General features: G+C 42.3%; 1 protein-coding gene across 3 annotated transcripts; it reads left to right on the top strand.

Annotated features, from left to right (window-relative positions):
• Window positions 1-310: 310 nt before the first annotated feature.
• Window positions 311-21,325, top strand: TBC1D7 (TBC1 domain family member 7). 3 transcript variants are annotated; one of them, XM_036868646.1, is made up of 8 exons: window positions 311-485; window positions 1,863-1,982; window positions 3,356-3,436; window positions 6,888-7,075; window positions 10,769-10,906; window positions 17,934-18,079; window positions 19,365-19,494; window positions 20,529-21,325. In XM_036868646.1, the coding sequence occupies exons 2-8, from the start codon at window positions 1,871-1,873 to the stop codon at window positions 20,613-20,615; spliced, it is 882 nt and encodes a 293-aa protein (XP_036724541.1). In that variant the 5' UTR covers window positions 311-485; window positions 1,863-1,870; the 3' UTR covers window positions 20,616-21,325. The 3 variants fall into 3 exon arrangements, with proteins under 3 accessions (XP_036724541.1, XP_036724539.1, XP_036724540.1); XM_036868644.1 differs by having other exon boundaries at window positions 312-485; window positions 1,826-1,982; XM_036868645.1 differs by lacking the exon at window positions 311-485 and adding an exon at window positions 583-826 and having other exon boundaries at window positions 1,826-1,982.
• The last annotated feature ends 910 nt before the right edge of the window (window positions 21,326-22,235 follow it).

Below are 22,235 nucleotides of genomic sequence, written 5' to 3'. Positions count from 1 at the left end.
GTTTAAGGAGCTCCATCCTGGGGTCTGCGATCACCTCCAGGGTAGGGTTGAGGAGAGCATCCCGGGCACTCACCGCCCGGGACAGCGGGACTAAGGTAGTCGCGAGATTCTCCAGACCAGGAATGAGTATGGGGAGCAGGGAGACGGGTGCGGGGAATGGGCGGGGAGCTTGAGATGCTAGGTTGACTTGCGTCCCGTTCTTTCCCGTGTCTGGGTTGCAGAGTCTGCTGCCCCACGGCGTGGGTGGAGCTTCCGCGCATGCTCTCGGCGCACGCGCACTCTCGGCACCGCCCCGTGGAGCGAGGCTGACGTCACGTCCGGCGGACGCCGCGGCTGCCGGGTTTTATTTCCTGGGCGAGGGTGTCCAGCCGTCTCCCTCCGCCCGGCCGGCCCTGGGTGGTCGGCAGGTCAGCGCACCGGGCCAGGTTTCCGCTGCCTCCCCGGACCACTTAGTCTGAACCCGGGTGTGGTTTCCACTACTAGAGGTGAAGCATAACAGGGAGAGTGGGACCTGGGGTCTTGGATCAGGGTGCGTTTACTTTTCCCGTCAGGTGGGCGCTGCTGGGCAGCAAGGAAACTTACTTTATTTCCTCCCGGAGGACGCGTTTGCTGTTGCATTGCAGTCAGAGGATGGTGTCCTTAGACGGCAGCCACCGAATCGCCTTGCAGCTGTTTGGATGCTGCTTTTAAATAAATCCCACCTTATTTGGTGTTTTAATGCTTTGGAATCCTGCTTTTAAAAAACGTTTGGTCCTAAGAGCTCAGTACCCTATAGAATTCCTCAATCAAAACGAATTCTATTCTTTCCAGTGCCCGAATCGTCTCAGTGAGTATCTTGTCAATAAGGAAGACATTGGCTGTCTAGAACTCAACCCTCCCCTAGTCCCTGGGGACATCTCAGAATTTCTAAAACCTGAGGGCTATACTCTGCACCGACGCTTTAAGCGTTTGGGGCAGGCAGTGCTATATTTTTTGGAAAATGCATTACATCCATTCTGTTCTTAAAACACAAACCCAATTTGACCTTTTCCTGATGACTTGCCTTCAGTCTACTGAAGGTTATTGTGAAAGAACCAGAGACCAACGAACTTTTTGAGTTCTGATGCCAGATTCCAAGTCGTTATTTTGTCTCCAACTCTGTGACATCACTTGTCAACCGGCTACATTGCTGCCCCTCTTCTGGTTTATAATTTAATGCTTAATCTGTTGTGGGTTTTGAATTTTGACAATTACATTTGATAGAATTGTGTTTAAAGGAAAACTAAGTGAGGAACTTGGGTTTGTGTATGTTTTTTTTTTTTTTACTCTTTTTATAACTTAGTTTTTTGTTTTACCAAATGCCCATTTTAGAGAAGACAGCTAAGCCAAAGAAAGAAAATTAAAATCATCTGGAATCCTGCTGCCTTATAGATAACCATTGTTAACATTTCAGAATAGTCTAATTTAAAAAAATTTTTTAAAACAGTCATCATGTATATTTGGTAATCCCTTTTGCATGACATTTTGTCTGTCTTCCTATTTCAGTAACTTTTTTCTTTGAACATGTGTAACGGCTGCATACCATTGTGCTAGGTTCTCTCCTAAGTAAAATAGGAGTGCTAAGGCATGAACCTTGTGCCATCTGTTACAGCAGCTCAGAGGACTTTTGTTTTACATCTTGGTTTTTGGCCAAGGTGCAAAGGTGAGGTGATGTTAGGGTTGTGTAAAAGGGAAGGTTTAATACTGAGTCCTATGCAAGGGCAGGCCATTTATCATAGTGTATTAGATTCATGGAAAAGTTGGAGAAAATCATTAAATTTTTCATCAATTCTTCATTTGTTTCTAGGCTCACTTTTTTCTGCTCCCTATTCTGTCTCTCCAAGAATGAAACATGACTGAGGACTCCCAGAGAAACTTCCGTTCAGTATATTATGAAAAAGTGGGGTTTCGTGGAGTTGAAGAAAAGAAATCATTAGAAATTCTCCTAAAAGATGACTGTCTGGGTGAGTTTTATAAGTTAAATTTACCTTATTGGTTCTCAGTCATTCCCAGATCTTCCGAAATTAAATGTTACCTTTAAAGATGTCCAGAAGTATTGGTTACCTGCGGTATTTTTTTAGTGATAGGATGGCAGCAGAATGGTATATTTTGGGAGAAGTTAAGGATTTTTCAAGTTTATATTTCACTGAGTCGGAGCCAGACCTTTTTGAAAGGCCTCTTTAGAAGTCAGTAATATTTTTTTCTCTTATTAGACCCATGTATTTTCTTTTCTCAATTTTCAGAGGTGTCATCATAGCTTCTGGGTAAATTTGCAGCAACTCTTGCCATGATTTTCTTTTATGGAAATACTGAAACTGCATTATATATTGACATTTTTATTTCTTCTAAGCCAGTCATAATAAGGTCTGTTCTATCGCTAATTAAAGTGGAATAAACTGAGCCATAGTTAAAAACAGTAGTTTAAATGCATAGAGTGTTTTAAAGTTTCAAAAACATTTCCCACCTGACCTTTGATCCTCATTAGGCAGTCTGTGCTTTAAGTATTATAATTCTCACTTGACAAGTAGGGAAACTGAGGCCCAAGATGGTTGAATGTGGCTTACTGGTGAATGTGGGGATTTGCAGGCTGACTGTGCCACTCACCGGCGATGTAAACTTAGTCAAGGCACTAAACTGCTCTGAGCTTCAGTTTCTACGTCTTTTTTTTTTTTTTTTTTTATAAATTTATTTATTTATTTTTGCTGTGTTGGGTCTTCGTTTCTGTGTGAGGGCTTTCTCTAGTTGCAGCGAGCGGGGGCCACTCTTCATCGCGGTGCGCGAGCCTCTCACCATCGCGGCCTCTGTTGTTGTGGAGAACAGGCTCCAGACGCGCAGGCTCAGTAGTTGTGGCTCACGGGCCCAGTTGCTCCGCGGCATGTGGGATCTTCCCAGACCAGGGCTCGAACCCGTGTCCCCTGCATTGGCAGGCAGATTCTCATCCACTGCGCCACCAGGGAAGCCCCAGTTTCTACGTCTTTAAAACAATAACTACCCAACAAGCTTGCGATGTGGATAAATGAAATAAGTTCTATAAATAGTAACTACTGCTGATGTTATAGTGAATGTAGTAATATATGCAAAATGCATCTCCTACACCGTGAAACACTAATTGTTTTTAAATAGCTAGTTGGAAAAAAAAAATACATAGCTAGTTGGAACACGTGGGCTGGAAGTCAGTCTAGTGTTACCTTTCCTAGATTTGCTGATTGTATAGCAGCCTGCCTCTGACGAGATGTCTTACTATACTTTCGGTTTTCAGACATGAAATGCATCTTTACCTATTGTGATCAGCATGAAAAGCATCTAATCGTTTTTTTTTTTCTTTTTCTTCCTCTAGATATTGAGAAACTTTGTACTTTTAGTCAGAGGTTCCCGCTCCCGTCCATGTACCGTGCATTGGTCTGGAAGGTGCTTCTAGGTATGATTTCCAAGAGTTGGAAGCTTTATCTTCAAAAATGTTGAATGATGGGATCATTGGCATCTTATCAGTCAGAAAAAGGAGGATTTCTTTAGGCCTTTTACTGAATACTGGGTCTAACCTCGGGAGCCTGAATCACCACTCACTTTGGAAGCCTGGAAGAAGGTGACCTTCAGAGGCAGTCCACTGTGTGTCACTCTGAGTGTCAGGTGACATTAGAAGAGACAGTGATGCACCTTCCTGAAACAAGGTGTGGGAAGAGCATTGGGCTGGGAAAAAGGAGAACTGGTCTGGGCTTTACTGTCAGCTTGGTAACCTTCCAGAAGATGCCACTAAGCCTCTTTTTTTTTTTTTTTTTTCCTTTTTTTCTTTCATCTGTAAAATGAGGATATTGAGCTAAATTAACTCCTAGGGTTTAGCTCTTGATTTGTTAGTCTGCGACTCCCAGCTGTAGAGGTATAACTTCCTAAGGAGTGCTGTCAGAATCAAAAAAGGAATTGAAGAGTTTTTACTTCCTAGAAGCACAAATGAATAAGTTCCAGTGAAGAGTGGCCAAAGGAGAAGGAAAAACAGTCTTGCTCAGTTTCTGTGGAAGGAAAAAGTGTATTAGGTGCCCGAAGTGACTGGCAGCATGCCTTTTGAGCTAAGGATTTTTTTTTCTGTTATTGCTGAGCCTGCTGATGTATAAAATACCCATCCATTACTACCCTCCTTTTCTTTCTTTAAAAAAAACAAAAGTTAGGATAATCCTGGAATTCCCTTGTGAGGCAGGTATCAATATCCCAATTTTTCCGATGGGGAAAAAGACTGAAGCTAAATAATTTGCCTGAGGCCTTATCGCCTGTAAGTGGCAGAGCTGGGATTGGAGCTCAGGTTTGTAGAGCCCATTTGAAGTTAGGCTAGATTTATAGACCTTGTTTTCTTTCCAAAATGGTACTATATATTCAGGACTTGAAAAATCTGGAGTCGCGAATCTGATTATGTAATGTGGAGCCGGCGAGGGAATGCAAGCCATGCTAGAAAGCACTGTGCGTTGCCTTTTTTGTTGTGCATCTTGACAGCCTTTGTACACTTACTTTTCTAATAGGTCCCCGTGCAGTTACGATATGGAGAATGTGTGAAAACGACCTCAGTTTTTCCCTGAGCATTTAAAAAATCTTAGTGTTTCCAGTGCCCATCAAAGTAAATGCCTTCCAGGGGTGCCTTTTAGATGGGAATGTCGATAATATTTATATCTGCTGGGAAAGACTATGTGTCTTATTAACTGATAACGCCAGTGGATTAGTGTGAGATGGACAGTTGTACTTTGCAGCTGAGTGCCAAGGCCTGTCAGGCTGTTCATCACCTCTTTTCCGTGGCTTGCTTTAACAGGTGAGTCTCCCTTGTTTTTGCCGTTAAAGGCACTCAAGGGACTTCCCTGGTGGCGCAGTGGTTAAGAATCCGCCTGCCAATGCAGGGGACACGGGTTCGAGCCCTGGTCCGGGAAGATCCCACATGCTTCAGAGCATCTAAGCCCGTGAGCCACAACTACTGAGCCTGTGCTCTAGAGCCTGCGAACTACAACTATTGAGCCCGTGTGCCACAACTACTGAAGCCCGCATGCCTAGAGCCCGTGCTCCGCAACAAGAGAAGCCACCGCAATGAGAAGCCCGTGCACCACAACCAGAGAAAGCCCATGCACAGCAACGAAGACCCAAGGCAGCTGTAAATTAATTAATTAATTAATTTTTTAAAAAGGCACTTGAGATTTAGAGCTGCCACGCTATGTTGGGAGTTTGGTTCCAACATTAACCTCCCACTGTGTTAGTCTTCTGAGCTCATCCAAGTTATGTTTCCCAGAATGTTCTTTAGAATACTGGATCTGTGGTAGTTTGCACCAAAGAGAGATCCATAGTCAAGTGTACTAGCTAATAACACTTATACTAGCTTAGTGGGTGCCATGTACTTTGAGTGTTTTATGTATGTTAATTTGTTTAGTCATCATTACAATTGTGTGAGATGGGTATTATTCTTCCCATTCTTCAGATGGAGAAGCTAAGGCACAGGAAGATCAAGTAAGTTGCTGAGGGTCACCCAGCCAGTTAACTGTAGAGCTAGACTTCAGACCCAGGAACTTTGACTCTGGAGCTTGGGCTACGATACAGTTTCATGAAGTTTAATGAGGCTGGGGTAAATAAAGGAAGATGTTTTTCTTTATAGCAAAACTTAAAGCCTTAATTTCATTGTCACCACTTCCCAAATCTATTTGACTCTGGTACCCTTTTTCTCATGAAGACCCTTGGGGCTCATGTTCTGCAGAGAACATTTGGTGAAATGCTTACCCGTCCCATTTCCTGCCTCTGGCAGATAAGGAAACAAGTGCCCGGAGAGACATTTGTGAGCATCCTGGTGTTAACACCTCTGGGACTAGTTGACTGAAGGCCCATCCAGTGCTCTTTCCACTGTGTTTTCTCCATGCCATTTGTTTGTATTTAAAAAAATGTGGTTCTTGCCCCAAAGTCTAATGAGTAGACATCATGTTTAAATATATTAATGAGCATAAAATGGCATTGAAATGTAATGTAAGGTTACTGTGGTAGTGAAAATTAGAGATTTTTTTTTTCCTTCTAAAGAGAGACTTTAGGACTTTGAGCAAGTTTTAGTTGTTGGGGAAGAAAAGGATTTGACCACTTGGTGGTGGTTCTAAGATGAAGGGGGTTGTGTTGTCAGCTACAGCTCCCTTAACAAAATACCACAGACTGGGTGGCTTAAATAACAATTTATATCCTCACAGTTCTGGAGGCTGGGAAGTCCAAGATCAAGGTGCTGGCCGATTTTGTTCCTGGTGAAGTGTCACCTCCTGGTTTTCTGTGTCCTCACACGGCAGAGAGAAACCACGCCAGCCTCTTCCTTTTCTTATAAAGGCACTAGCCCTGTTGGATTAGGGCCCCACCTTATGACTTCTTTAAACCTTAATTACCTCCTAAAGGCCCTGTTGCCAAATATAGTCACAATGGGGGTTAGGGCTTCAACATGTGAATTGTGGAGGTTGGGGGATGGGAACAATTCCATATTAGGGGCTAAGCACCAGCAACTGGAGATAGGCCTTTAGCAGCTAAGGGTGGCCCGAGGCTGACAACCGTAAACTTGAATTAAATCATTATTGTAATTGGTGTGATTTATCTTGAATTTATGTGGCACATTTATTCAAAGGCTTTATGATGTCGTTTCATTTCTCTTTAATATCAGTGATGTAATTGCCATTCGAATATTGATAGTATTTAAAATTTGATTTATAGTGTGAATTTCTAAAAGATAATCTATACGGTAACTAAATATTTGTGTGAGTTCTAGTCTAATTGTGGTAGGCAGCTTCGCACAGGATTCTCTTTCATAGAAGAGGAATTTGGATTGGTGCCTCAGTATTTTGCCCTCTTTTTTTTTTTTTTTAACCCACCCCGGGTCTCTATAGGCATCTTGCCTCCACACCATGAGTCCCATGCCCAGGTGATGATGTATCGCAAGGAGCAGTACTCCGATGTCCTTCACGCCCTGGAAGTCATTCGCTTTATCAGTGATGCCACACCTCAGGTTGAAGTCTATCTCTACATGCATCGGCTGGAGTCTGGGAAGTTGCCTCGAAGTCCCTCCTTTCCACTGGTCAGTGGTGCTTTTGTTTGACCTTTGGTTCAACTTTAGACTGCTCCATCTGCCAGCCTTTGTTTGCATTATGTTTTACCTTAGAAACTTTCAGTGGCTCTTCTTTGTAGAATAAAAGCAACACATCTTTCCCAGACATTTGTAGCCCTGTACTTTTTGACCCAATCTCCCAAATGTTTTAAAATTTTGTTTTGAAGTAATTTCAAAGTTATAGAAAAGTTGCAAGAATACTATCAAGAAATCCCATATACCCTCTATCCCGGTTCCCTAGTCATTAATATTTTACCATGTTTGCTTTGTCATTTTTTCCTATATATGTATACATATTTTTTTTCCAAACCAGTTGAGGATAAGACGTAGACACGGCATCCCATTCTTTCAGATTCCTGCAGTGTATATTTGCTAAAGATGAGAACACTCCCCTAGGTGATCATAGTTCTGTACATACAACACCAGAAGTTGACATTGATATAGTATTAACATCTAAATCTTCAGACTCCATTCCCGTTTGACCAGTTTGTCCCCAATATTGCCCTTTATCTAAACAATGAAAGTTGTGGTTCAGAACTTATCAAACTTTCAACTAACTAGGTTTTACCATTTGTTGATGATTTAAAAACTTTTTTTTCTGTTTTAACTCTTCATTTTAAAATAGTAGAAAAAAGTTGCATAAAGAGTTAAGTGTTCCCATATACCTTCACCTAGCATCCTCAAATGTTACATCTTAATTATACTCTGGTTATTTATCAAAACCAGAAAATTAGCAGTGATACAATACTATGAACTAATCTATAGGCATTATTGAAATTTTGCTGACTGTCCCACTGATGTTCTTTTTCTGGTCCAGGATCCAATCTGGGATCATGCATTACGTTTACCATGTCTTAGTTGCCTTTAATCTGGAATACTCCCTCAGTCTTCCTCTGTCTTTCATGACCTTGACAGTTTTGAAGAGTACTGGCCAGTAGAACATTTCTCAATTTGGGTTTGTGTGTTTCCTCATGATTAGAATCTAGTTATGTGTTTCTGGCAGGAATTCCACAGAAATATGATACTTACTACTCTTGCTGCTAACTTTGATCACTTGGTTAAGGTGGTGTCTGCCAGGTTTCTTCAAGGTAAGGTTGCTATTTTCCCTTTGTAATTAATAAGTAACTTGTGGGGAGGTACTTTGAGACTGTGTAAATATCAATCCACTGACTCTTGCCTGAAACAGTTTTTACTGTGCTGATTGCCAAATGGTGATCTTCTAACTCCTTCGTTCCTTCTGCATTTATTAGTTGACTTCTCTGTAAGGAAGAGTTTTCCCTTCTCCCTCATTTATGTATATCAGTATGAATTTATAGATTCCTCTTTTATTCAATGGCCTATAATTCATTACTACCATTATTTTGATGTTAAAATTGTCCCATATTTAGCCAGCGGGAGCCCCTTCAAGCTGACTTGTGTGTCTTTTTGACAAGTTCCCATCATTTTGAGCACTTTCTTACTTTCTGGCACAAAAAGACATTCCAGGTTCATTTTGTACTTTCCCTACCCCAGGCTTGGAATCAGGCTTTTTTTTTGGAGTATTATAGTTAGAAACCAAGAACAGGGCGCTAGGTATGCTCATTGTCTGTGGTGTGTCATTGCTTCTAGGCCCTCTCAGCAGACAGCTAGGAAATATACACACACCTGTGTGGTTATATATCTATCTATTTCTATACTAAAGACCCTGAGTTAATGCCAAAGCTGCCAAGTCCTTTCTAATATCCCAAGTTCATTTTAGCCCTCACCCTTTTTATATTTGCAGCTTCCTTCTCTGGCAGTTGCAGTGAGGCTAATGGAAGGCTCGTCTTATTTGTATTTATCTCTTTGCTCGTCCCTCTGTCTGTCACCACCGTGGCCGGCCGCCTCTCTGGCCCTGGCCTGTGGGCCGCACAGGCCTCGAGGTCACTGGCTGCCTCCTTGGTCCTGACCCCTCCTTGGCCTCAGGCCCACAGGCTCCAGCCTGCTTTATAGGTTTCACCTTTGACAAACTGCTCACTCTGGTTACTTGGACTGCTTACTGTTTATAAAGGGAAGAGAGCGGGGAGTGGAGGAGGGCAGGCAAAGTAATGACTATAGGTCTTGGGCTTTGGCTATTTTAATACAACTTGCAATTCGCTCTAAGCATTTTAACTTTTGGCTAAAACAGAGTGAATTGTTCGGAAGAGGGATTTGCCTGCAAACTGTGCTGTTCTGTAATTTTTTTGGTGGCTGTTGCAGATTGCAGTCTGCCAGCACAGCAGTTTGAACTTTGACGTGTTCTTTCTTTTTGAGGTTGCTTTGGGTCCCATGGACAAATCTTAGGTCGTCCACTTGGATGAAGTTTATCAAGAGAGAACATTCCTGAAAATAGTTGGAACCCTCAAACTTTAAATTTTATTTCCCGTTGGCAGAATGCAGTTAGCTGATAGTACTACCCAAGTTCCTAAACTGTATATGAAGTTAGGTTAGATTATCCATTAGCTCAAGAGATCTAGATGATAGGTTATCGTTTCCACCTCATCCCTGCTCAGCTTTCCAGGCTTGAGGTCCAGGCACCTGTACCGTGGCCTCAGGCTGACATGCTGTCCAAGTTTTGTTCTGGGCTCAAGTCTCCTTGGTCACCAAGCCCTAGAAGCTGTATTTTCCTTATCTTTTAATGAGACTGTGTGACAGTGCTCGGCACAGGGCTGGGCACATAGAAGCTGACTTCGGCTGGAGGGCGCTGGTCCTCTTAGCTGTGTCTCAGAGGAACTGGGAGCAGCACTGAGGTGCCAGGTTCAGGAGCACCCAGCACAGCGCCCAGGGCCGGGTGGGAGTTCACGAAAGGAGACTTTCTGCTATTCTTGACATTTTGTAGAATGTTAATAAGTGGAAAGGAGGCCTAAAATGCAATACTTCTGTTAAAATAGGTATTTTGATTTTAACTTGGGACTTCTTAGGGGAGTAGAAGGAAACTTTTTAGTTTCTTTTCAGTGTTAAAAATCCTTCAGCTGTTAAATCCTAGATGAAAATGTAAAGCTTTTGGTGTAAGATATGGTGTTAGAAAACAGATTTTTCAAGTGGATTCCAGTTTTTATGAGACTTCTTTTGAAATTTCCTTGAGGGTTTGTTTTCATGTTCTGAGTATTGACACAAGGTTTGAGAAATGCCATTCTTCTGAGTCCTAAAATTCTGATTCTAGCGCCATTTTTAGCTTTTCAGGTGCTTAAAGATAGAACAAAAATTTAAAGCTATGTATGAATGCTTTGAAATAAAATGCTTATTAGTCCTTTTGGGGTCATTTAATGTTTGCAAATTATTGACAGAGGTCTCCAGTTGTTTGCTGTTTATCACTTCTGTTTGAAAGGAATTCTCCTCCAGCGCAGAGAATACTTCTGGGTGTAGAGTCAGCCCTTGCTTAGGGTTTGTGTTGACTCTTTGGCCTTAATGTTAGAAGTTGGAAAATCTCTGAATGTTCAGCTTGAAACCTGAGTGTTCAGAAGCAGCGCTGACTCCGATTCCTCTGGTTACTCATCCTCATCTCCCCTTGGTCATCTTTTTAGTGATGGACTGTGCGCTCTTGGTCCCACTTTGATTTATTGCAGGTCCTTCAGAATCTAGGGAGCAAGGCTTCATTATTATTAAAGAATTCTGTATTTCTCTCTTCTACCTCCCTCTTGAGAGTTATTATTATTAATCTTGCAGGAGCCAGAAGATGAAGTATTTCTTGCCATTGCTAAAGCCATGGAAGAGATGGTGGAAGATGGCATTGACTGTTACTGGCTCACCCGATGCTTTGTGAACCAACTGAATAACAAGTACCGGGATTTTCTACCCCAGCTGGTGAGGGATGATGTTATGGCTGTTTTGGGGAGGGCGTGAGCAATGTTAATGGGGGTCCTCAGGAAATGGCCTTTACCTCCTGGTGCTGCTGCAATTATGCGTGGACCCTCTGTGGTGGGAATCGGCAGATGCCTCCTGTAAAAGGCCAGATGGTAAGTATTTCCAGCTTGGTGGGCTAGGTGTGTATGTCTCTGTTGCAGGCACACAGCTCTGCTGTTGTCACACAAAATACATGAAAGCATGGTTGTGGCTGGATTTGGCCTCTGCAGGCTGTAGCTTGCCCACCCCCCGCTCTATAGTATTCCTTATCTGGATCCAGAATCCACTGACTTTAGCTAGAATTACCCGTCTGTACTAAGGTTTAAGTTTGGCTGTGTAGAATGGGAAGCCCAAGTAACCGAGGCTTTGTCTTCTCTCACGTAAGCAGAAGTCTGGGGGCAAGGCAGCCCAGGGCTGGTGCCACAGCCATCGTACGGCCAGGGACCCAGGCTCCTGTCCTCCTGTTCTAGCGTTCTCAGGTGTGATCCTTCCTCTCGTGATCACACGACAGATGCTGGAGTGACAGCCGTGACATCCCTGTTCTAGGCAGGAAGGAAAGGCAAAGACGAAAGCAAAGGAGGAGAAGTGACAAGCCAGGCCCGCCTGTCTCCCTTTAACAGACTTGCCTTCTGCATGACTATCGGCGGGCAGGACTGTGTCACCAGGCTGCCCCAGTTTGCAGTGGAGCCTGGGAAATGTGGTCGGTTTTAGCCGGGCACATTGTGATCTCACATTAGAGTCGGGACTCTGGTTGTGAGGAAGGCAGCCGGTGGTCTGTACACTCTGACTTGGGAATCTGGAGACCAGAGCTTGTGTCATCAGCACAAGCCAGGGGTCCTTTGCCATTCTCTTTGCCCAGTGTTTTCCCTCATTTTATAAAAACGAGTCTTTTTTCTTAAGTCATTGAATTGTTTTCGGCTTGGAATTCTGTTGAAAGCAGTAACCGTGGTACAGGACGCAGGGTCAGGTGCGGGGCACAGGTCAGCCGAGCCCTGGAGATCCATCCCTGCTCTGTGTCCGTTAGGGGGGACGGCGAGACTCTTCGGCCCTCAGCTTCCCAGAGCACTGAACAGGAGTGTTTTTTATGTACTTGGCATTAAGTAAAATTTGATTTTTAGAATTTTGAAATTTAATTCACTTAATTTCAATAAAAAGAAAGCATGGCATTGGAGCATATGTAAATGAAATGTTAGCTGCCTAATTAAATCAAGAGGTCCGAATCATACTGTGATTTAATTAGCTTTTCTTATTATTGGAGTAAATGCAGTAGCATTTTGATAGTTTGTTTAAAAATTCATTATTTTTAATAACACAAGTAACAGACACATTCTCGAAGTATTAAGTAATCCAGATGAATCCAGTGTCGTCATAGACCTGCACCAGCACCTCCCCTCCCCCACTTTCTAAGTCGTAGGCATTGTCACCAGCTTGGTGTGTATTTGTCTAGACTATTTTATGTGCATTGGAATGGATGGGGATGTGAGTGCATTCCCATGAACACGTGTGTGTGTGTGTGTATATGTATATAACATATATATATATAAAATTTTTTTTTAATTAATTTATTTATTTATTTTGGGCTGTGTTGGGTTTTCGTTTCTGTGCGAGGGCTTTCTCTAGTTGTGGCGAGCGGGGGCCACTGTTCATCGCGGTGCGCGGGCCTCTCACTATCGCGGCCTCTCTTGTTGCGGAGCACAGGCTCCAGACGTGCAGGCTCAGTAGTTGTGGCTCACGGGCCTAGTTGCTCCGCGGCATGTGGGATCTTCCCAGACCAGGGCTCGAACCCGTGTCCCCTGCATTGGCAGGCAGATTCTCAACCACTGCGCCACCAGGGAAGCCCTAAAATTTTTTTTTAAATGTAAGTATTATCATACTGTTCATACGGTCCTACAGTTCTTTTTAAAACTTAATGTCTGGGAGCTTTTCCGTGTCAGTACACATAGGTAGTTTTCAGCCCTGACTTCCTATTAGTACCACCTGTGAGCTCTTAAAATGACCAAACCAATAAATCAGAATCTTCAGGGGTGAGGCCCAGAATTCTGCTTTTTTTTTTTTTTTTTTTTTTTTTTAAATGCTGCAGTATGTTTCCTTTAAGCTTTAACAGTCTACTATTTTTTTTTATAAATTTATTTATTTTAGTTATTTTATTTTATTTTTTGGCTGCATTGTGTCTTCGTTGCTGCTCGCTGTCTTTCTCTAGTTGCGGTGAGCGGAGGCCACTCCTTGTTGCAGTGCGCGGGCTTCTCATTGCAGTGGCGTCTCTTGTTGCAGAGCATGGGCTCCAGGCGCACGGGCTCAGTAGTTGTGGCTCGCGGGCCCTAGAGCGCAGGCTCAGTAGTTGTGGCACATGGGCTTAGTTGCTCCGCGGCATGTGGGATCTTCCCGGACCAGGGCTCGAACCCGTGTCCCCTGCATTGTCAGGCAGATTCTTAACCACTGCACCACCAGGGAAGCCCCAGAATTCTACTTTTTTAAAACGCCAAGTGATTCTGAAATGAGGCTAGGATTGAGAGTCGCTCATTTAGAACCACTTTAAAAAATTCTCATAGTATTTTCTGGTAAGAATTTGCCCTAATTTAATGTAAAGACTCCATGCTGACAGCCCCACTCCGTGTACGTGATGTGTTCCCATGTGTGTATGTGTGCGTGTGTCTCTGGGGGGGTTACCTATACAACAAATGCTCAATTGCAAGAGACATATTTAAATTTGTTAACTATCAGGTTACTTACCCAGAAGTTGTACCAATTTCGCTTCCCCCAACAGTTTATGAGATTTCCTGTTTTCCACCCCATTGCCAATACTTGATAGTATCACTCTCTCAAGATTTTGCCAATCTGATAGTGAAATGGTAGCCCATTTTAGTTTCCATTGCCTCATTTTTGAGTGAAGTTAAGCAGCTTTGGGTATGTTTATTGGTCATCGTATTTGTCTACCTTTCTATTTTGTTTCCGTCTTTCCTTTTTTTTTGGTAAGAATTATTGCTATATGCTGGATATTTATCCTTTGTTAATAAGTTAAATATTTTCTCTGAAAATATTTCTTCCTGTTGTGTAAAGATGTAAAGATTTGATACAGTTGGATTTATCAGTATTTCTTTTGCTGTTTTGTGTCTTAGTTAGAAAGCCCTTTCTAATCCCGAGATTTAAAAACAAGTTTTTAAAAAGCTTCTAACTTTTAAAAATATTTGAACATTTTAAAATTTAGTCCTTTAATTTGTGAAGGACTTACCTTTGTGACTGGTATCAGACGCAGACATGACTCTGTTCCTTTTGTGGTTAACTGTAACACAGCTTCAGCCAGTACCCCACTGCCCTCTTCCTCCTTGCTCTGGGTAACAGTTTGAGAACATGATTCATGCCAACTAAGACTAAATTTGCTTTACTGATGAATTATTTCATCTTAACACATCTGTTTTTACAGATGAGGAAACTGAAGCACAGAGCAGTTAAGTAACTTGTCCAAGGCCACACAGTTAATAAGTAGTAGAACTACCACTTATACTGTTTGTCAGTTCATTCTTTTTTTCACAGATTTGTAATGCCACCTTTATCATGTTACTAGGTTTATGTATATATTTATCTCTTTCTGGACTCCCTTTTTTTTTTTTTTTTTTTGTATCAAGGTATTTGTCTGTTTCCTGGCCAGTACCATATGACTTACTTTAACTTCCTAGCATATTTTGATAGCTGGCAGGGAAATTTCCCTCTTATTGTTCTTTTTCAAAAATGCCTTGAGCTTTTTTTTTTTTTTAAAGAAATGAATTTTAGAATTGGCAAGATACTTAATGTTCCCATGTCCCCTGAACCTTAACTTCCCCATCTTCAAAAAAAGGGGTTTATTTTCGCATGTACATTATAGTGCCTAGCACATAGGTTTTTATAGTTGCAAATTTTTTTTTAAAGTTCTGAATGTATAAGAAAAGCTAAATTTCCTTTGTGTTGCTGTTTGATTTAGCCATCAAGTGACTTAAACTTTTTTTTTTTTTGTGACTTAAACTTTTAAAGTCAGGTTTTAAAAAAAGTTGTCTTTAGTTAAACTTTGTTAGTCCAGCTTAAAATTTTTTATTGTTGTATACTAGATCTCTTCTGCCTAGCTTCTTGTTAGTTTCTATAATCTTGTCTGTCATCTTTTCAAATTTTTGTGGTTTTACCAAATTTGTTATCACAAAGCATAGGTTGTTTCATAATCCTGGGGAAATGTGCACATGATAGACAGTGACGGGCTTTTGACATCCAAAGAAAAGAATATTTCTGGTGACGACACCTTTATGTTGTAGTGTTCTGATTTATAGGATTACATCACAGCTTTCCTCTCCATACAAGCTTTTGGAAATTCTCTTTGACGAGGCCTCTGATTGCCAAGGAGAGTAGAGGCCAGCTTCAGTGGTGTGACATGGAAGGTCTCTGTTGTTCTCTTCAGATCAGACTGCCTTTAAGCCATCTCAGTCTTAACTGTGTTTAGTCATTAAAGTGAGTGAGTTTTCTTTCCTTGCCATTGATATAATTTTTAAAAGCTGTCCTAAGAGAGGGTTTTTTTCTTTCTTTCTTTTTTTTTTTTTTTAAAAGGGAACGCTATTTATTTATTTAATTTTTTTGGCTGTGTTGGGTCTTCGTTTCTGTGCGAGGGCTTTCTCCAGTTGCGGCGAGCGGGGGCCACTCTTCATCGCGGTGCGCGGGCCTCTCACTATCGCGACCTCTCTTGTTGCGGAGCACAGGCTCCAGACGCGCAGGCTCAGTAGCTGTGGCTCACGGGCCCAATTACTCCGCGGCATGTGGGATCTTCCCAGACCAGGGCTCGAACCCGTGTCCCCTGCATTGGCAGGCAGATTCTCAACCACTGTGCCACCAGGGAAGCCGAAGGTTTTTTTTCTTTTAATAAACACTATTAGCAGCCTCTTCCTAAGTTTAATATAAATTCCTCTCAAGGTGGTTAAGTCTCTTGTCAGGTTTTGCCTTCTGTTGAGGTATGCTTTATTTCCTTAAAAGTAAGTATATGAGGGTCATGGAAATATTGGAAATAACCTAAATGTTTTACAGTAAAATATGAATAAAATCATCACATCTACCATTTCTACCATTTGCTGTGTCCTAAAAATTTCAGGCAGTATAAATGTCATCTTGCACTAAAAAGAAAAAAAAAGCACACATGGATATGTATTTATATTCACCCTCTTAGATTTAGCAGTAGCATCTGATACACGTTTTTCTTCACCCTGCTTTATTTTTTTTTTAACCTAATATACGCTGGGGATTATGCCATAAGCAGTATATAGAGACATCCCTTATTCCTTTTCACAGCTGCATACCACTCCATCCTAGTTTATTCAACCCATCCTCTGTTGTTGGCTAATTGAGATGTTTCCAGTCTCTTGCTGTTATAACAGGTGAATAGCTTTGTGCATGTATCTTTTTGTATATTTGCCAGTATATTTGGGGGATAGATTTCCTAGAAATGAATTGACTAGATCAAGGGGTAAAGGCATATGTTACTTAGCTAGGTTTTTTTTCAGATTCCTCTTTGTAGAGCTCATGCCCTTCTGCATCCTCATGATCAACAGATGAGAACACCAGTTTCCCTGTAGCCTCGCCAGCCTGGTGTGTGTTGTTGCCAGCATGATAGGTGAGAAAGGGTACCTCACTGTAGTTTCAGGTCGCATTTCTTCTATTATAGCCAGGTTGAGCATCTTTTCATATGGGTTAGAGCCATGTGCATTTTTTCCTATAGAGGTTTTGGCATTTTCCTTTTTTAGAAGCTCTCTTTATTTAGGCATATGTATCCTTTAAGCTGGACCAGATATTACTATGTGGCGCTCTTTGCCTGGCCAAGTCCTGTCCCTTCTTCGTGGGCCAGCTCAAACGTCAGCTCTCCTGGGAAACTCTTTCTGGCTTCTTAAGTAGGGGTTAGGATTCCCACCTGGATGTGCCCATTGTCTCTGCTTATTCCCATCATATCATCCCTGCCTTCAAGGGGCTTCCAGCCTGGTTGAGAGAGCTGCAAAGAGCTAACTATAACACACTGTAATAAAGCTATCTTACCTTTTACTCCCTTCCCTATATATGTAGCACAGTGTCTGGCTACGGTGGACATTGTAAGGGTTATGAATTGCCTCTTTGGCAGAAGTACAGTGGTGCAGATATTTAGTGTAAAAAAAAAAAAAAAAAATCGCATTTGGCCAGGTGATATGGGATCTGGTTGTGCCCTTCTGGATAGAGAGTACAGACTTGAGGGTTTGACCTTAGGATCCGTGCTTTGCCAGAGAACCCTATAAATACAGCAAACCCGTCTGGGAGCCAGCTTTGTTAGCTCCCAGTCTTCTAGTGTTGGCTGCTGTGTAACCTTACATGGGAGAGGCTGCCGGATGGAACCCTGGAGCATTTTCCCCCTGTGTTATTCCTGTACCTCCCCGGAATTCTTGTGCACATCTTGCTGGGGACAGAGCTCCTCCTCAGGACGTCCCTGTTGTCTGACCCTCCCTGCCAAGTGCAGAGTGCGCTCCACGTGGGTCAGCGTAGGTGGCATCAGTGACTGCTGGGCCCTTTTCATCTCCATTCTTCCTAGTTCCCTGTCCCCGCTTTAGTCCCGCTCTGTTTCTTTGGCCGTACCCTTGTCCTTTCCCTGAACGTCTAACCTACTGCCCTAGAGCAGCCAGAACGTGGGCCTTTCTCAGCTCCCCAGAGCAACTGAATTTTGCTTTGGACTTTTGCCTTAGGTTGTTGACTCTGGCTAGCACAATTAGGACTCACTAGGGTGAGTAACTGTTCCTTTTAGCCCGGGACTGTCCCAGGAAACCCCTTAGTCCTGGACGGTTGGTTGCTCTGGTTAGTGCTGACCTGGGAAACTGCTGCCTCGCCAGTGACTTAAATGAGTCTGAAGCTTTGTTTTCTAGCATTTCCTGTGTTCAGCATGTACACCTTTTCATCACAGCCTGTAAGAGCAGGTAACATTATGTCACAGGAACTGAGTAATCTCTTCCTGTTTAATCATTAGCCAAAGGCTTTTGAACAATACTTGAACCTGGAAGACAGCCGACTGCTGAGCCATCTGAAGGCGAGTTCTGCAGTGTCCAAACTTCCCTATGATCTCTGGTTCAAGAGGTGCTTCGCCGGGTGCTTGCCTGAATCCAGCTTACAGAGGCAAGTATTTCTTTCAAATACGGACTGCAGGCTCAGAGGCAGAAAAATCCTGTGTTCTTTTTTTTTTTTTTTTTTTTTTTTTTAAACGTGATCATCTTGGAATATAAATTTGCTTTAGAACAATACAATAATTTGATGCTAACTTCTCCAGCAGCTAACATAACAACACATGATTCTGCTTATTATATATACAGTTAGAAACATTAGAAATATCTCATATTAATATAAATATTAAAAAATATTAGAACATACAGTTAGAGAAACTGAAGGCCCTCAATGTGTTCAATGCTGTTCAGTATTCCCGTATGAAATAGTCTCCAGGAGTGTATGTGGGCTTTTCCAGAAATGGAGCAGGTCCTAGAGAAAATGTTTATTTCTAAAGTAGCTGAAGGCAGTGAGAGACTTGAGACTCAAACTCAACTCTTCCATCAGCTTCAGACGTGTTACGGGTATTTCGGTGTCCTGGACCACCCCATCCACAACTTTGCAGTTTGAGGAGAAAGGTAAATATACAGAGGACATTACAAGACAATGCAGTTGGCATGTACAGAATAATTACCAACTGTAAGAGTTTATAGGAGTTATCAGAATAGTTATTTTAGAGTATATTCAATAGCTGACTCCTTAATTAAGGAATTTAAACCACTGGAAAATGAAATTGAATTTATCATTTCATTTGCTGCTTTTGTTGTACCTTACCACATAATGACTATATTAACATTACAAAATGTTAGTAAAATCTAAGCTTTGGTTTAGGACTTTGCTGCCGGAAAATGTCAGTTTTGAAACATTAGGGAATTGGCATACTGGTCAATTCCTAGCAGAGCAAATATTGATACTTTCTAGTGCTTGTTCCTTTTTTCCTTCCACTGCTGATCGTGTCCGAAATAGATTTCAGATGGCTGATCTGTGTTGTTTTCCTTGATGATGAGTTCTTCATGGCTCTTTTCTGAAGCTCATGCACTCAGCCCTCTGTATCCGCAGATGCGCATCTGCGGATTCAACTGATCCTGTGCTGTGTTTATAATTTGTGGTTGGTTGAATCCTTGGATGTGGAATCTGCAGATACAGAAGGCTGACTGTACCACCTCATTTTACACAAGGGACTTTGAGCCTCCACAGATCTTGGCATCCACAGCAAGTGAGTCCTGGAACCAATTCCCTGGGGATACCGTGGGACGACGGTACTTAAAAGAAAATGTAATTTGATTTAATTTTGAAATTTGAGCTGTTTAGATAGACGTAAACTTCAAACTCGTAATTTGATTATGTCTTTATTTTGCAGGGTTTGGGATAAAGTTATAAGTGGATCCTGTAAGATACTAGTTTTTGTAGCTGTGGAAATTCTCTTAACCTTTAAAATAAAAGTAATGGCACTGAACAGTGCAGAGAAGATAACAAAGTTTCTGGAAAACGTAAGTGTACTTTGTTGTATTTTAATTTTGAATCTAGAAAGGAAGTCAGTTTAGCAAGCCAGATTTTTCTATTGCATTAAATTATTTCAGAGACATAGTGTAGTTTTACATCAGAAGAAACAATTTTCCCCTGAAAAAGTTTCAAGTTGGTCTGTGGACGGTAGTCCAGTCCTTTGGGGTCAGAGGTCTGAGCAGCGAGTCTCCACGAGTGTGTGCACCTGGGACTGGAGTCGCGTCCCCTGATGTGACCACTAGGAGGCTTGTCAAGAAAAGGAAGAGGTGGGATCTTTACTTTAGGGTGAGTGATCTTTGTTGCTGGAAAAGGAAACCTGATGTTTTGAGGGATTTTGTAAGTCCTTTCATTTCTGTTGCTATCTCTGGTAGAATCCCAGTTGGATTTGTTAATGTGCTGAAATGTAAACTTAGAGCATGTTGAAAAGGGTCTAAATGAATCTGTTTTTCCCTGTCTTTGTATCTTAGAATACCCTTAACCAGGCAAAAAGAGGTGGATGTAAAGAGACTTAGGTGTGAGTGAATTTCACTGGACCCCAAATCTATATATTTTAATCAGTCAATGTTAACAATTGAACAGTGGCCCGGTAAATAAGTACTAAGTGAATGTATGTTGGATCAAAGAACCATCATCGTTGTAATAATTAGTGGCTCACAGTGCCAGGGCCACTGCTAAGTATTTTTTGTGAATTACCTCATGTAACCCGGTAAAGAGCCCTGTGAATTGCGGCTATCATCTGCCCCATTTTAGAGACGGGGATCTGAACCCAGGGAGCTCAGATAACCTGCCCAGGAGTCCACAAGTAGTGGGCAGTGCAGGGTTCGACCCTAGGCAGCATGACACGACTGCTCCTGTGACCTCAGGTGGCGCGTGAAGCAGATCCTGGCAGTAGCCTCCTATGCGATCACTTTCTGAAAAATGGTGAAAGCTCCAGTGGAAATGAGATTTGTACCAGAGTGAAAATGAGGGAGATACTGAAGTCGGAAACACACATTTCAGAGACCGGTTTGCTTGTTCACAGATCCCCCAGGACAGCTCGGATGCGATTGTGAGCAAGGCCATCGACGTATGGCACACACACTGCGGGACCCCGGCCCACTCCGCCTGAGCGTTCCTGACGTTGTGTGCAGTCTGCCAGGCCTGCCCAGAGGGCTTTTCTGGGACATGATCTGCTAAACTGATAACAGGGTTCTCACTTTGGTGCTCAAAGTGTAATTGTTTTCCCAGCAAAATTTATTTAAGATACCTGGAGTTGCTGTGTTGTGGAATGGCATCTTCTGATTACACAGAACTACAGAGTTCAACTCTGAATAGCATTTTAAAAAAAATTTATTTTATTGAAGTATATAGGTGATTTACAATGTGTTAATTTCTGCTGTACAGCAAAATGATTCAGTTATACATATATATACATTCTTTTTCATATTCCTTTCCGTTATGGTTTATCACAGGGTACTGAATATAGTCCCCTGTGCTTATACAATAGGAACTTGTTCTGAATAGCATTTTAAAAGGGTTGTTTGAAAATAGCTCCCAGCTTGTAAAGCAGTTGAGTCAGGGTGGGTGGGTGCTTGAGTAAGCAGGGTGTAACCAAGCTTGCCCTGCTCCTCTCTACTTAGCACCAAGCTAGTTACTTTATGAGGTCTATTTCTGGAATGACGAACAACTTCCTTATGTTGACAACTCGGATTCGGCTTTTGTTGATACAGTACCTGTTGAAATCTAAGCTGACTTTCTAAATCTTCTGAAACCTAAATCTGCTTTCTGAGACTTTGTCTTGCTAAATAGGTTTAAATAAAGGCCTTACATTTTTTTTTTTCCTCTTTGTGCCAGTTGGAGTGAAATATTACTGAACAAAATGTGTCTAAGTTTACCTGCTAAGAGAGAACTTGTTGATATTTTGCTGGACTCATGCTTTTTCTTGATGGGACATTAAATGTTGGGTGAGCATCAGGGAGGACTCTGCCACCGGAATAGGAACGGGTGAAAGGGCAGGTTCAGGTTAATAGCTAACGCCCAGCCCCCTACCCCGGCCATGTCCTCCCCTGCTGGTAACTGTTGGTTGGACAGTTGCAGGCTTTGAGCTGGGCGAGTGAGACGGGGCCCTTTGTTTGAAACTGATTCATGCAGCTGTCAGACCTGCAGGAGCCCGAGTGGTGAGTTGGATTCCCCACGCCCCCATCCCCCCGCCCAAAAAAGAGGAGACGATGGAATTACGGAGCTGTCACTCTGAGAGTTCAGTCCCTGCCTAATGTGTAAAATAGCTGTTGAGAGAGTTCAGAGCACACGGAGTTGTTGAAACCAGCTGGCACGTGTGTAAACTAACATATCCAAGAGTACTTAATTTTTTTAAATCAAAAATACACTCGTAAGAAAACTTCTTAAAGCAAACTGTGCTTACAGTTAATACTTTACATTTGTCCAGTGATCGCCTCTGCCCCGAAGAACTCTGAATCCAGTAGGGGATGTGAGCAAAAGCGCGCGAGAAGGAGTTCCTGCTGCACTTGTCCACTACCTAGTGAGTGAATGCGGGGTTTACGTGAAATTCACCCAAGTCATAAGCGCTTTACTTCTATCTAATTTACGAGCCACATACTGTTACAAACCATAAAAGTTTGCACAACTTTTTGGTAAAATAAAGATTATAAGGTCAAGTGATGTTAGTGAATCCCAACTCCAGAAAGAAGAGAAGAATGAGCAGCCTGTCAGCAGGAGGGTGGTCCCGAGG

The sequence above is a fragment of the Balaenoptera musculus genome, chromosome 11, assembly GCF_009873245.2.
Source record: "Balaenoptera musculus isolate JJ_BM4_2016_0621 chromosome 11, mBalMus1.pri.v3, whole genome shotgun sequence".
Taxonomy (NCBI): domain Eukaryota; kingdom Metazoa; phylum Chordata; class Mammalia; order Artiodactyla; family Balaenopteridae; genus Balaenoptera; species Balaenoptera musculus.
This window is presented reverse-complemented; position numbering and strand designations above follow the sequence as displayed.